At 38.1% G+C, this 16,296-nt stretch overlaps 1 protein-coding gene across 2 annotated transcripts in view; it reads right to left on the bottom strand.

Annotated features, from left to right (window-relative positions):
- The window catches only part of LOC106870749 (Fanconi anemia group I protein), a 98,477-nt gene that overhangs the window by 11,828 nt on the left and 70,353 nt on the right, over positions 1 to 16,296 (bottom strand). For both annotated transcript variants that reach the window (XM_014916943.2, XM_014916944.2), the window contains exons 19-27: positions 13,922 to 14,146; positions 13,162 to 13,283; positions 11,535 to 11,687; positions 8,808 to 8,987; positions 6,901 to 7,058; positions 6,360 to 6,445; positions 3,912 to 4,077; positions 2,199 to 2,329; positions 388 to 556 (exon numbers count right to left, since the gene is read on the bottom strand). In XM_014916943.2, coding sequence (XP_014772429.1) covers positions 388 to 556; positions 2,199 to 2,329; positions 3,912 to 4,077; positions 6,360 to 6,445; positions 6,901 to 7,058; positions 8,808 to 8,987; positions 11,535 to 11,687; positions 13,162 to 13,283; positions 13,922 to 14,146 — 1,390 coding nt within the window. The remainder of the gene's footprint in view (positions 1 to 387; positions 557 to 2,198; positions 2,330 to 3,911; positions 4,078 to 6,359; positions 6,446 to 6,900; positions 7,059 to 8,807; positions 8,988 to 11,534; positions 11,688 to 13,161; positions 13,284 to 13,921; positions 14,147 to 16,296) is intronic.

Genomic DNA, 16,296 nt, shown 5'->3' with positions numbered 1-16,296 from the left:
CAGAAGGACAAGCGACAGAGGGACAAGTGACAGAGGGATAAGTGACAGAAGGACAAGCGACAGAGGGACAAGCGACAGAGGGACAAGCGACAGAGGGACAAGCGACAGAGGGACAAGCGACAGAAGGACAAGCGACAGAGGGACAAGCGACAGAGAGACAAGCGACAGAGGGACAAGTGACAGAGGGATAAGTGACAGAAGGACAAGTGACAGAGGGACAAGTGACAGAGGGACAAGTGACAGAAGGACAAGTGACAGAGGGACAAGCGACAGAGGGACAAGTGAAACAACAAAACTTATTGAATTCTAACTATAGGCAACTTCTGTTTCAGATTCAAGTGCATCACACACACACACACACATTAATAAAGTAGTGAGCTGTGTCACCTGTAACTGTGTCGTCCTTGCTACCATACAACTCCATTTTCATCTTCTGGAGAATCCAGTTTATTTCATCAAGACCATTTGAGACATGAGCCAAAACTAGACTTAACACGGAACTAGAAGTTTGGCTAGTAATGGTACCATAGTAGCTGTGTTCTTCAACTTCGTATTCCTAGAAAGAAACAAGCCATTGAAAATTTGCAAATGACATTCAATACATCTTCACTTCCCCTGAATTATCTAAATTCCTGTAATTGTTCCAATTGAGTTATCTCCCTTAGCAAGTCTGACTATATGTCTCTAATGACACCCAATAAGATATAAACATGTCCCCCTCCCGCCGCCGAGCTTCTGTGTTTGTTACCAAAATGCATTAGCTGTGTGTTGAGTTATATTTTCACATTAATATAATTTACATGATTTATCTAGTATTTTTTTTTTTTGTTTAATGATGAAAGAATTTCTATATAAAACAGAAAAAACAGTTGATAGTCCGAAGTATGGTAATAATCTTTTGCCAATTTGTCTGCATACTCCAGCATCAAATTTGATCTCACTCCTTTTTTCCTTAGTCTTCATCTGCGATGCTGACCCCTTCCTTGGTCAGCATTACAACCGCCTTCCCTCTCAGTATTTATCAGTCAACCATATGTTCATACCATGTCACCATTTTTTGTTATTTCATAAAACATCAGAGAAAAACTCCAAGCTTTGATTACAAAATTGAAATAAAAGTTCATAGATTTCATTACTTAAACATTCACCTAATAAATTGCAAAGTTATATTACTAACAATAAACACTATTAACAAATTCATAGATTTTCAGGTGAAAACAATCTAGTCACTATTTATAAAAGACCATCTTGGTGTTAGGAGCTTTATAAATAGTGACCAGATTGTTCTCATTTAAAGATCCATGTTATGCCACACCAATACTAAACAAATGTCGGGCTCTATTATCATCCAGATCTCCCTTCACAAAAATACTAGGACTATATCCCTTCTCTTCAAGATAACCAGAAAATATTCTTGCCCTTGTCAGCTGATATCTGAATGGAGAAGAAATGTCAGAGATGTGCTCTCATCTTTCCGTGAACCACCCAACTCCACTGCCTCCTCCCCATCATTAACATTTAATGTCTGTTTTCCATGCTGGTATGAGGTGAGCAGGAACTGGCAAGCCCAGGGGCCACACCAGGTCCCATAGTCTGTTTTGGCTTGGTTTCTATGGCTGGATACCCTTTCTAACCCTAACCACCCTACACAGTGTACTGGATACCAGCACCCACAACAGTACTTTTTATGTGACACCTTAGTTTTAGGATTTCACTTCTGTTGTGATGGGTGGTCTTCTTCAGTACAGCAATTCACCACATATCGTGGTCCTCTCTCATCTTTCTAAGGTTCAGCATTTTGACATCAGTCTTCAACTGCAATGAAAATTTCACTGAACACTACTAACGTCACACAGTTATTGTTTATCTCAGTCTAGAAGAATTTGGCTATGGAGACTGTCCATCCTTCATGGAGTCTCTCTCAATTTTTATTTCGCTCAGTCTCTATACACACAAACACATGTTTATGTCAAATTCTATTACCTTGAACCATCTTCTATTTCACTGTTACATACGCGTTCTCTCTCTTACACACACACACTACAATTCCTCACTCCTCTTCGGAATCTATCCATTCACTCTTCTTTCCCTGCAATCTCATACATTTCTGTCTTGGCTTCATTCTACTTCACTCTTTCAAACATACTGTTCCTGTTAAACTGAGCAGGGTTACACAAGAATTTCTATGCTAACCGTACCTTGTCAATGTCTCCAAGCTTACTGTGGAGGTCTCTTGATATTTTCTTTAACATTCCAACAGGGTTTCGTACATCCTTTGACATTTTCAATAGCAAACCAAGGACTTTAGAAACTACATTCGTATCTGCATCTAGGAAAGATAAACAGAGCAACAACAATAAAAAACCAAAAAAGGAAAGATAACTGAAGAAATTCACAAGAAAAAGCTATTAAAATGGGAAAATTATTAATCGATGAATGTCTGTTAATCCTTGTTGAATTATTGTCAAAATTGTGAAAGAAAACTTGCTTTTATTGTGGTTGCAAGAGATTCTATTACCTTTTGAGACTAAGATAGCTAAACAACAACAATTATTGTTTAGCTGAGGTCATCCCTATAATTAAAGACGGGATTTTGAAAGGGATTTTTAACAGGTTGAATAGCTATTTAAAGGTCGTTTTGTGCATCAACAAACAACGTATTGCGTTTGTTTTTGCATGTGCATAAATATCAATATTGAGAAAAGCTCAAACTATTACAGCAATAATATAAAGATGATATCTAAATTATCATTTTATGTCTGTTTTCCATGCTGGCATGGGTTGGACACTTTGACAGGAACTGGCAAGGCTGGAGGGCTGCACCAGGCTCCAGTTGTCTGTTTTGGTTTGGTTTCTACAACTGGATGCTCTTTTTCATGCCAACCACTTTACAGAGTGCATAAGGATGCTTTTTATGTGGCACCAACAACATCACCAAGTAACTTGCAAAACAAAAACCCTTCAGCTGGAAGCGGGGGGTAGTATTGAGCGGGGTGGCTTTTTGCCAGTTGATGATAGATTAAAGGGACAGAGATAGTTGAGTTAGAGAATAAGATGCCTTGGGTCATTGAATTATAAAAACACTTCTATTCTCATACGCAATAATCTTACATGTACACACACACACACATTAAAAAATAAAGTAGAAATGGTGTGGATGGTAGGGAGAGGAAAGGTGTTACTTTAGCCTTTATTTCACAGCTCTCAGTTGAATTCCTAACCTTTTTGAGATTAACTTTGCATTTTATTCATCAATGTGGAAAGACAATAAGATAACTATCTCTAACATACTAGAGATCAATCATCTAGCTGTACTCTTTTAGAGGACAAAAAACAAAACAAGAAGCAGCCCAGTCCCAATCTCTCTAATCCTAAGCCATCCACAAAAAACATGCCCAGAATGAAAGGTAGATGCAACACACGGAGCCCTGACACATGTGAGAGGATTAATAACTGCAAACAAGAACTGAGCTGGACTCTGATACCAACCCAGACCAAGATGCAAAGCAGGCAGATGATATATATATATATAAATTTATATAACTCGCTATAATTTAGCAGAACTCTGTGAGATGACAGACCCTCTCTGTGATCTGGTTAACAAACTAGAAATAGCAGCCAAATCCACCTTAAACTACATCGTTTAAAAGGACACATTGGATAATGTAGTTCAAGGTAGACATTGCTTAAAAGAAAAAGTATTTGAGATGGTCATGGTTAGAATGCTTTTCAATATAGGTTACGGTTAATTTAGGGTTTTAAAGTATGTCTGCTCAGTCAGGATCAATTTTGAATTTTGTGCAGTCAGAGTTGGAGTTTTAAATATATGTCTGCAGAGTTAAGATTGATTTTGAGTTCAACAGACAGATTAACTAATCCGTGATCAGATTAAGAAATGATTATGTTCTTACCAATAGCATCTGATTTAGCAACTTCATCAATCCAGTGTAATATCTCTTCATAAACCTGACCTGGATTTAGGTGTTCACATAAAACGCCAAGAATTTCTAGTAAAATGTTTAGTTCAACAATGGTCTTAGTTTCTTTGTCAGAAGAAACAATATTCACAGCCAGTCTCTACAGAAACAACAAGGTTAAAGTTAGCAATTGTCATAGATTTATAAAGGCCTTTCTTTGTCTTCATTTTTTTCTTTTAAAGTAAGGTTCTTTAAGACATTGTACAAGTGTAAATAGCTGATAGAATGAGATTATAGATTAGCTCTTCATGAATATTGAGTTGAAATCTTCTACCATGTTTTAGTTAATCTAGTAGGTGGAATTAGGTAGCAGATCATCTGGAAATCGTTACCTCTAAGACTACTGATTAGAATAAAACTTTTACTGTGACAGAGAAACCCTGGAAGTGGGAGACATTCTGAAGATTTTTTTTCTTCAGGTTTTGATTTATTTGTTAATAAATCAACAAGATACATGGCTGATTGTTTCACATCCAGTGTAACAGACTTTCAGTTATCAACTCTAACCCTAACCCTAACACTTTTACCTAAACAATTGAAGATTCGATCCGTTTCTTCTTTGAGCAGCCATTTCTCTCCTCTGTTGTTTCTCAAAACATTTTCCTTCAACTCGATTGCATCGAGATCCAAGATTCAATAATGTTTTGTATTTGATTTGAAGCATTTAGTGCTGCTTCAGTGGATGCAGTGTGCGAAAAACAATCTATTTTACTGGAACTGGTACACTCTCTTATCTGTCTGTCACCGTCTTCATTTCGCATCAGGGAATAATGGTGGACAAGTCACATATCCCATTAACTGTGTGGTTTTGTGACATCACGGTCCTTCAAGGCTAACATTACCTGGAGTATCCACTACTCCTCACAGTGACACAATGGTCATTCCACTGTTCAAAAAAAAGAAAGCAATTCAAAGACAGCCGAAGCATTCTCAGGCATAGTCTTTTGAAGAGCAAAAGATGCTAGTAACCGTCAATTGATTCCATATGACCCTTGGAAGGATGAAAAACAAAGCTGATTTCAGGGGGACTTGAACTGAGAATGTAAAAGCGCAAAACATTTTTGAGTAACACTCTACAATGATTCTGCCAATTACTGATCTGTTTCTATAGAAACAGAAGCAATATCCAACTGTCTGAGATTGTGACTTGCAGATGCATCAGCAACAAACACTGTAAACCACATCAAACTCAGGATCTGCCATGTTAAAATATTCTCAAAAAAATCTTCTTATCTGTAAACAAGCAAAAATTTTATAACTAGATTCATTAGCTTCCACCGTACATTGACTAGAGAAAAATAGTCATGTATTAAGGCATATAAACTCCCCAATGAGAAAAAATGGGCATTAGCATGTGTTGGTGTTTATATGTCCTAATATCAGACTATTTTTCTATAGTCAATATATGGTGGAAGCTAATAATTATATTTACAAAATGTTCACTTGTCATTATTTCTTAATATATGCAGAATATGCACATGTTTACCACTATGAAATCATAGTTTTTAAGTTCAATGGAAAACAAATGGATGGCTATGTTGGTGTAATCAGTTAGTACACTTATTGTGAAGGTAAGAGGTGCGGGTTGACCCATGCCAGCATGGAAGGCAGATGTTAAACGATGATGATGATGACTAATGCCCATTTTTTTCTGTTGGGAGTTTATAGCACTTATATTAAACTACTTTCTATAGTCAATGTATGGTGGAATCTTACTACTTAGTATCTGCCATGCAGGACTGGTTATGTTTGGGGAAGTATTTCTTACTGCTACTCTGATTATCCATGTAACAACTCATGTATCAGTGCCAACTAAATATATTTAATGTGGACATTTACTGTAGGAAAGTACTTTTCTAAGGATCAGGGCTTTTGGTACCTATATTTGCTTAAACTTTCGGGAGCAAAATGAGATAAATTTTCTCATTTTATGGGGGCATGTCATTACACCCACCATCTGTTGGTGATTCCCTCCTACTTCCAGTGCAGATGACACCTTTGACCGCTCACGCAACAACCCAACAAACCCATGGGTTTGTTGGGTAAGGCATTGCTAGCGAGGGTTTTACAAGGTCAGAGTGCAAATCCTACCGCAACCTCTTTAAGTCGCCTTTTTTATGACACACAAAGGAAATGTTGGATCTATTCTTTGACATGCAGGTCTGAACACAGCTCTAGAGCAACAGAAAATGAAGGGTTTTGCTTAAGAACACGAAATGCTGCCCAGCCTAGGAATCAAACCCATGATCTGATGATTGTGAGTGCAAAAACCTAACCATTAGGCTCTGTACCTTCACATATAAATTGTCTATTTTTTCTAAAAAAAGCAAAAACAAAAAGATTAAAGAGAAGACAGACAAACCAAAATATTTAGTCACTAACCTGAATGAGTTTTGTATGTTTTTCTAAAATGCTTTGCTTGTTAGACATTTGGGAATTTGAGGTATCTGTGGCCTCGTTAACTTTTACTGCAAAGAAATGACAAGAGAAATAGTTAGAGAAAAACTAATAAGTTTAAGAAGGGATGAGAAATGTATGGATTATGTTTAGAGTCTATCCTTTGGAACCATAAATGCCCATTGGCCAAATGAGTGTTCACACACCAGGCTTGTTTTATCTTGGGACACTTTTGCTACTCCAGATGTTATTAAGCTTTTCCATGGCTGGCTGTGTCCTAATTTCCTTCTTACATGTATCTTCATTAGAAACTTGGGCTCCAAGATACTTGTACAATTCCACCTGTCCAAGCCTCTCACTGCCCAGCTGGGTGTTAACGTTCACTTTCTCTTTTCCTACTACCATAGGGTCACCAGTAGAACAGACCCTATAAAAGCCATACTGATGGTCACATACAGAGAAAATAAACAAGCAACTTCAGATTTTCAATTAACATAACAATAGTTTAAAATAAGCAGTTACTTACACAACTGAGTAAACCACACTTTATGAGTGTCTGGGGATGTAGAGTCAAATAGAAGCTGTACAATAGCACTTAAAATCTCTAAGCAAAGAGTAGATTCAGTCTTTTTGTTCTTTTTATCACTGCTGGGACCAACTCTTTGGTAATGTTTCAAACAGAGTCTATTAAAGAGATGATTATTTAAAAGTTAAATGCTTCAACCATTACAAGGCTCAGTGTAATGTAGACATGTACAATCAGATTTAACATGTTCAGGTACACTTGGACATGGAAAGATCTACACTGCACAAACAAATCTTGAGAGAAAAACTCTCTTTACAGATGGTATGCGTGAAAACGTGGGCCATCGGACCATAGAATATAGGCATTTCTGCATCGTTACACATCATCTACGGATACTGAGTTCATAACCATTAAGAACAGCTTGTTCTTGTAACTGTAAGTGGTACATATGTTGATGCGTGCAAAGCTTTGACAAGTTGGAATTAATAACTGAGAGGAACACTAAACAGTATTTCATGAAATATGGGTGTCTGCAATAATATTTGACAGGTTTGTATACAATCAGACATGGCAGAGCTTTGCAGACATTAGAAACTGAACCAGTTGCTGTTCTAATGTAATAATTTGGTCTTAGCAACTATGAAAGGAAGCTCACTATCCATAGCTGATGATGCACAATAACACAGAAATGTGTCCTATGTCTGATGACATCAGTCAGAGCCCAATGGTGGGATTTCACACTTACTGTCTATAAAAGGAGAGTTTTTTTCTTTTGAGACAAATACTGAAGCATATATGTCATTCCGTGCCAGAGTACACAAACATATTAAATATGATTGGACAGGTCTATATTTCATTGTGTGTCTCTAATTAAAGACTGTGTATCTTAAAACAGAAAATGGAAGAAGTGCAGGACAGGTCTTTTTCTAAAGAATTTTGTGTAACAAGAATGTTTCCTATTTCTCTTATGTGGCTTTTTTTGTATAGTTTTATACTTAACACTAGCTTGGCATGGATTAGAAATGGTTGTGTGTTAAATTCTCTCACAAAATCAGGTCTTAGGTGCTTGTACAATGATTCATCTAACCAGCTAGCCATTGTGCTAATGGCTGCAACTTGTTATTTCTAATAATAGTTAATCCACCATCAATATTTTTACACAATTCCACAAGAATTTTGCAAAATACATAAACAAGGTCAGCCTCAGCCAGGTTAGCAAGATGTCTGCTTCCCATGCTGACTGAATGGTTAGTATACCAGGCAAAATGCTTTGTGGCATTTCATCTATGTTCTGAGTTCAAATACCACTGGCGTCAACTTTGCCTTCCATCCTTTCAAGGTCAATAAAATAAGTACCAGTTGTGTACTGAGTCTGACGTAATCAACTTGCCCACTCTCCCTCGAACTTACTGGCCTTGTGCCAAAATCTGAAATCAATATTAAATCATCAATATAAGGCAGTTAAAAACAAAAAAAAAAAGTTGCTTAGGACGGGTTTCATTGCCACCATACCAATCAGCGATTCCTTCTTAATTAAAACTTCAATACACATATGTAAGTTTCTGAATTGTCAAAAGTGAAGCAAGTCCTGGTTACCACATTACTGGGTTCTGGTCATCTTTCGAATAATTAGTAAAAATAGTTTTAAAAAACCCCCACAAAAAAACAATACATCTACATCTGACTTCCTTGGGACATTGGATATTAAGAGAAAAACAGATGAAAATAGACAATATAACAGGAACACATAGTGTAACAGCTAACAGGTGTCAGTGGTAGAGAATATTGTATTATTGGTGAATGTATTGAGATGAAGTGTCAAGTCTGGAGATTTTACAGAGCAAAAACCCGGTACAGGAGAGGAAGAGATGTTGCAAAACCAACAACAACAACAATAAACAACATACCTTCCAAGACGGCATGAAAGTAAAATTAATTTGTCTTTATCCATCTGTTCTTTGTCATCACGGAAACCATGATCTTTTAATAAATGAATTTTCTGCAAGCCAACACTTAGTATATGTTGCACAAAATCTTTATTTTCTTTCAAACTTTTCAATGACAGTGAAGAATCTGAACTAGAATCCCTGCAAAAAGGAAAGTATTTATCATCATCATCATTCACTGCTAATAAAATAGTTGTTGCTTGCAATTCACTCTGTGAAGCAGAGGATTTTACGAAATGAGACAAAAGAAAAAATAAGGTTTCTTGTTTTTACTTTTTGCCTCTAATCAGCCATGTAAAAAAACCCCAAAAAACTATAAATACTTCCTGAAAATGTACAAAATAACACATTTCACATACAGAAAATAAGCAAAAGAAAAAGACAATTGCAATGCAAAATATTAATAACGGCCATGAATCAAAAACAAACATTTTAACATTGAGTTTGAATACATTGAATAGAAATGTTGCCATATACATATGTAGAGATTATCCTTTACAAATGTTCTTCTGAATCATAAAAAACACTTGATAAGAAACATTTTGCTGAAAGAGCAAATGCTTAGCAACATAGACTGACACCTGTCCCGAAGACAGGTGTCAGTCTGTGATAATCCAACACAATTCACAATTGAGTTGTTCTTTGCTAAAGCAACAGGGATTTTTCTTGTTCCATCCAAAGAAGACTTGGATTCAGCCCTGAAATGCATTTTAAATGAAATCTCTTTCATTAAAACGAGGAAGGTAGATGGCACTGTTTGTACCATTGTTAAAACAATGAGGTTAAAGGATAAGACCAAACTGTATGTGAAGTGTGTGTCCAGAAGCCGATCCAGCAATATCTGGGAAGGAGGAATATGAGAATCACAGTCAGGGACATTGGTGATGTTGTTGACCCTTGGCTAGTTCTTATCTTCATGGAACAATATGGGTTGATGGTCAGTACACCATCTAACTTGTAGTTGGGTGGGGTTACTACAGATATATTTTGCAAGAGCACAAAACAACCCAGAGAAGATGTAATCTGTTGCGGATGCTGAAAGAAAAATCTTAAAACTCAGCATTTGTTGTACTGTAATAGTATAAAAGACATTTAGGAGCATTTTACTCAATCTGCCAAAAACAACAAGAACAAATCCTGGAGGTTGCCAGTCCCAAAGCAACCCTTGGCACAACTGAGTTGCTAGAAAGACTTCCCTGTCCCCTCATTTGCCAGGAGTGAAGCATGAAAGCCAAGAACCTCTTCTCCCACTTACAACTAGGGATGATAACAGTTACCTACATCAGCAACATCTGTGAGAAGTAAGCAACCAGCCGGCACCCCTTCACAGCAACACCATTCCCTCCCCTTATGAGAACAGGGGCCAAAGGAGAAAGGCAAATTTAAAACAAAAATTTTAAATTACTCTTTTACTTGTTTCAGTCATTTGACTGCGGCCATGCTGGAGCACCGCCTTTTCAGTCGAGCTAATCGACCCCAGGACTTATTCTTTGTAAGCCTAGTACTTATTCTATCGGTCTCTTTTGCCGAGCCGCTAAGTTACGGGGACGTAAACACACCAGCATCGGTTGTCAAGCAATGTTGGGGGGACAAACATAGACACATACACATATATATATACATATATACGACAGGCTTCTTTCAGTTTCCGTCTACCAAATCCACTCACAAGGCTTTTGTCAGCCCAAGGCTATAGTAGAAGACATTTACCCAAGGTGCCATGCAGTGGGACTGATCCCGGAACCATGTGGATCGTAAGCATGCTACTTACCACACAGCCACTCCTACGCCTATAGTCAAAAGAAGAAATTTTTACAACAACCAAGTACAATTAACCAATAAATATCGGCTCCCAAGCTAACTTAACTTTAAAAAGTCATAATTGTTGGCATTTGATGCCAAGAGCAGTTACTTTGGAATTAAATATCAGCAAGCATTTTTGCTCATGATTATGAGATTTTGTTGGCTTACGATCAACTGTTAGTTGGTATTGTAGTAAGTCAAACAAATCTATTTTTTTACTGGAGCATAAATTAGTCGTTTGGCACAGACGCTGACCAGTTAAGGTTGGTGTGAATTCAAACAACTTGCACCCATATCTAAAGCACGTCTAAAACCTAAATGGTTAAGTTAGTTGCTGTGAAGATGTTGAATTCTTGATACACTGTCAAGCTTCTCATTCTGTCAGCTTCATTTAGAAGCTGCAAGGTTACTTGTTCAATTTCTTAGTCACTACTGAACTGTAAGTTGTTTTTTTTTTCCAAATCAAAATCATTCTGCTCACTCCTTCACTTGGCATTCGCCTTCCTTTTTAAACTCTTTTGAAGCTTATTCTATCATTTTACCATGTTTGCTGAAATTGACTGCTGCAGCAAGACTAGTTGTCTGACTTTGTACTATGGGATTAATATCCAGTCCCAGACTAAAGAACCGGCAAAAATTAGTAAATGCAACCGAATATATTCATTTCTTGCCATGTTATTATTCCTGCCTGACTGAAGGCCTAAATTTTGATTATACACACAGTGAATTTTCCTGTAATACAGGAAAATTGTTCAGCGTTGTTTTGAGACCGTAAATAAAAGTGTCACATTTTGATCTTGACTACAACTCCTTGCTTTCGGATTCTTTCGGTGTAGCATTGTTGACAGCATCATACATTATACGTGCTAAAGTATCAATACTCACTCATAGAAACTGTATAAGATCTCGACTATGAAATGCAAAGACAATAAACTGGGGTCATTTTTGGTACTTTGTCCTTTCACTTTGCTCTTTAAAATACCAGTCAGCTTCACATATTTTGCAAACAAATCCAGAACATTCTCAAAGCTACTTTCACTGAAAATAAATATGAAAACAAAATAAATTATCTGCATCCTTCTGTATACGTAAATGTTTGGACAATTTTACTTGTTATTTTTCCCGTTTTCTTTAAAAGTCTTTTAATACTAATTTTCTAGTTTAACAAAGCTTAGAATCAAAACCTCATTAGCCCAGTAACAAGAAGTAGGCCCCAGTATATCAGGTGGTAATGCATATGAATGAGGACGTAGACCCAGGAAGATGTGGGATGAAGTGGTGAGAAAGGATCTAAGGATCTACAAAAATTGGGACTCACAGAGGGGATGACAGGGAACCGGGACTCCTGGTGGTTTGCCAAGCTTGGAAAGACATGACAAGGTAAGTAAAGCGTGGTTGCCCTTGAGTGCAGGTTCGTCCCTTGCAACCCTCTCCAGCTGAGGACCCTTAATCTTGCAAGTGCTGGTGCCATGTAAAAAGCATCTGTACCAGTGCTGTATAAAAGCACCCAGTCCACACCCTGTAAAGTGCTTGGTGTTAGGAAGGGCATCCAGCCATAAAAAAAAAAACCATACCGAAACAGATAGGGGCCCTGAACAGCCCTCCAGCTGGTTAGCGTCTGTCAGACTGTCTGAACTATGCTGGCATGGAAAATGGACATTAAACAACAATGATGGTTTTTATATATATTATCATCATCATTATTTAATGTCCAATGTCCATGCTGGAAAGAGTTGGACTTTTTGGACCGGAGCTAGTAAGCTGGAAGGCTGCACCAAACTCCAGTTTGATTTGGTATGGTTTTCTATGGCTGGATGCCCCTCATAATGCCAACCGCTCTAAGAGTGTAATAGGTGCTTTTACATGCCACCAGCACAAGTGCCATTTGCATGACACCGGCATCTGCCATGATTACAATTTTGCTTGGCTTGATGGGTCTTCTTATCAAGCACAACATAAAGCCAAAAGTCTCGGTTATTGACTCTGCGAGGCCCAATGCCTGAAAGGAACTTGGCCACTTTGCCTCTTTGAGGCTCAATGCTCGAAAGGTGCTCTTTACGTTCCACCAGCATGGGTGCCAGTTACGTGACACCAGCACTGGCCATGACGATTTCACTTGGTTTGATGGGTCTTATCAAGCAAAACATACTGTCAAAGATCTTGGTCACTAGTCATTGCCTCTGTGAGGCTCAAAGTTCAAAGATCACGCTTCACCATTTCGTCCCATGTCTTCCTTATTTGATCTTTATAGAACAACTGATTAGAGCTGACGCATTTACACTGAAAGGGGAAAAATTCTAGGATGCAGTTTTGGTAAAATTCCATGTGAAATATTTTAGCACTAGATCCTTCAATAAACGATGCTGCACAAAATGTTTCTCTACATAATAGCTCAACAAAATATAAACCTCTTCATCTTTTGTTTCTTATCCAATTCTGACAGACACAGACAAACAATGACGAGCTGGCAGCCTCGAAGCAATTCCCATACAACTCATTACATGTGACGTACCTGCATCTGCCAGAGAAAAAATTATACTCCATCAAAGATTCATATAAACCAAGGATCAAAGATGCCAGAATGGTGTTCTTGACACCAACGTTAGTTTTGGTAGAATAGTCAGAGGCTTTATCCTGGTAAAAAAAAAAAAAAAAAATCTTGGTTCTAAAGCAGGTTAATGAGAATAACAGTTTTGATTGATTAAATCATGAAATTATGAAAGACAGAAAGACCAAACTCTACATGTGAAGCATGTGTGTGTGTGTGATCTCTCTTTCCTAGAATTAATGTTGTTGTGTAAGATGTGAAGTGTATATTATGTGGACAAAATGGAAGTTGACATTGAATTGAACTCTCACAGTTTACAAAATGAAAAGACGGAGCAGAGCACTGTACGACATAATGGATGAACTCTGCTAGATTAACTTACTCTTTGATACACATAGGCAATTTCCCAAGAGTTACCAGAATCTTTCATGAAGTGCCTAAAAAGACTTTTTCCATTTTGGCACAAGGTCAGCAATTTTGATGGAGGGCATAAGTTAATTACATTGACTCCAGTGCATAACTGGTACTTATTTATTGATCCTGAAAGGATGAAAGCAAAGTTGACTGTGGCACAATTTGAACCTAGAATGTCAGGATGGGCAAAATAATGCTAATGATTCTGCCAGCTCACCACCCTTACAAAAATGCTTCTAAAAACGTTAACACTGCATTTACTAATCTATTTTAACTAATCTGTAGACTGCATCCCATACCAAAATCTTACCAGTTCAAACTCCTCCAGTTCACATTTTACCATGCGTTGTGTCAGAGATGCAAGAATCTTCTCCAACTCTTTCAAACAGTTAGCTTCTTCATCATCAACATCATCTGCCTCTTCTTCCTCTTCCTCCTCCTCCTCATCATCATCATGACCACTGCTATTGGTTTTATTTTCATTTAATGTTTGACTTTTCAATACACATTGGCTGACACAACGCAAGAGATGAGCCTAGAAAAAAAAAAAAAGCAAAACAAATTTAAATAAAGCATCACAACAGATTGTGAGGTTAAGATGTTGCTCTACTGATGACATGGTCAGGAGTTTAAACCTTGCTGCAACAAGATTATGCAACTGTAGTCACCAGTGCCAGCCCCCCTATCATTGTTTTGGCATCCATATGTCTTGTGAGACCCTGGATTTCTACCAAGAAAATATTATTTCAGTGTGTTGGAAGAGAGAAGTAATGTGACAGAGGCCAAAGTTGTATGGAAATGCATCAGTGGCCCTTGCGGCTGGTCTGCTCTCTCCATGCTCCCCCACTGATATCCAAGGGAAGGGCAATGTCCAATATCAGTGCAAAGTATTCCGGAACTAAAAGAAACACTGAACTGTTTATTAAAGATTCCAGTTCCAAATTTCTGATTTAACTGACCCTGGTACCTTTTTAAAATCAACAAAGACAAAAGACAAAGTTGACCTCAACCAGATTTGAAGAAAGGACAAAAACAACTCACATCAATCACTGACCACATGGACAGTCATTGGAAATGACCCTTTCTTCTGTTTCAGTCTCAACTGATGAACAGGTTTCAAATCTAACTCATAGTTGGTGTGTGTGTGTGTGTGTGTGTGTATCTTCATCATCATCGATTAACGTCCGGGTTGGACGGTTTGACTGAGGACTGGAGAGCCAGTGGCTGTACCAGGCTTCAATCTGGTCTGGCAGAGTTTCTACAGCTGGATGCCCTTCCTAACGCCAACCACTCTGAGAGTGTAGTAGGTGCTTTTTACGTGCCACCGGCAAAGGAGCCAGTCAGGGGGTACTGGTGTCAGTCACGATCGGTTGGAGCTTTTTACATGCCATGGTACTGGAGCCAGTAAGCCAGGCCTGGCAACGAACACATTCGGATGGTACTTTTTAAGTGCCACTGGTACAGGAGCCAGTCAGTGGGATATTGACATCGACCACATTTGGATGGTGCCTTTTGTGTGCCATCGGCACGGGAGCCAGCCAGAGGGCACCAGCCCCAGCTATGATATTGGTTTTACTTGACTCAACAGGTCTTCTCAAGTATATCATATCGCCCAATGCATCAGGAGTATTTTTAACAGGGCAGGACATGATTGGCTGCCATCTCACTTTAGTTGCTGGGTCTTCTCAATCACAGTGTATCTCCAAAGGTCTCAGTCAGAAGTCATTGCCTCTGTGAGGGCCCAATGTTTGAAGATCATGCTTCACCACCTCATCCCATGTCTTCCTGGGTCTACCTCTTCTACAGGTTCCCTCCACAGTTAGCGAGTGACACTTCCTCACACGGATGTCTTCATCTATACATAACACATCACCATACCAGCGCAGTCGTCTCTCTTGCACACCACATTTGATGCTTCTTATGCCCAACTTTTCTCTCAGTGCACTCACACTCTGTCATGTGTGCACACTTACATTACACACCATCACCATTTAATGTGTTTTCCATGCTGGCATGAGATGGACAGTTTGGCAGGATCCAGTAAGCCATAAGGCCATGTCAAGTTCCAATATGTACTTTGGCATGGTTTCTCTATGCATATATGTGTGTATATTGGATTTAAAAACAGGAGAAAGAGTATTCAATATATGTTATAGACTCTGTAGACCTTATTAGTTTATTGTTCAAACTTCCATCACTCGTTCCATCACCACTCACAAACTCTTGTCTTCAGGCAACAAAAAATTTTTGTCACCTGAAAGATTGCATATCTTATAATAATTCTATCTGTCATTGGATTACTTAGCTTGTCAGTAATACTTTCACAGGATTAGAGAAAAGGGAAGAGGGAGGGAGGGAGAAGCGTCCATCACATGAAGTAGAGGGAATGTAATTATAATGCTTTCATGTGATTAGAGGAGAAAGAAAAAGGAGAGAGAAAAAGAGGATAAGGTAAAGAGTAGATATATAGATATTCCAGTTGGAAAAGAAAGAAAAGTGAGTTGTAGAGTAAGATAAGGAAAGCAATGGTTAACAGCCAAAAGTGCTAAGCATGATAATAATGATCGACAGAAAGACATTTCTTTCTACTAGAGTAAAATATGGGAACAGTTAGATGGTAATAATAACTGGACAGTTGTCACCAAAGTAAATGACTGTTCACTAAAGAAATGATAGAAAAGAAAA

Source organism: Octopus bimaculoides, chromosome 2, assembly GCF_001194135.2.
Source record: "Octopus bimaculoides isolate UCB-OBI-ISO-001 chromosome 2, ASM119413v2, whole genome shotgun sequence".
NCBI classification, from domain to species: Eukaryota; Metazoa; Mollusca; class Cephalopoda; order Octopoda; family Octopodidae; genus Octopus; species Octopus bimaculoides.
This window is presented reverse-complemented; position numbering and strand designations above follow the sequence as displayed.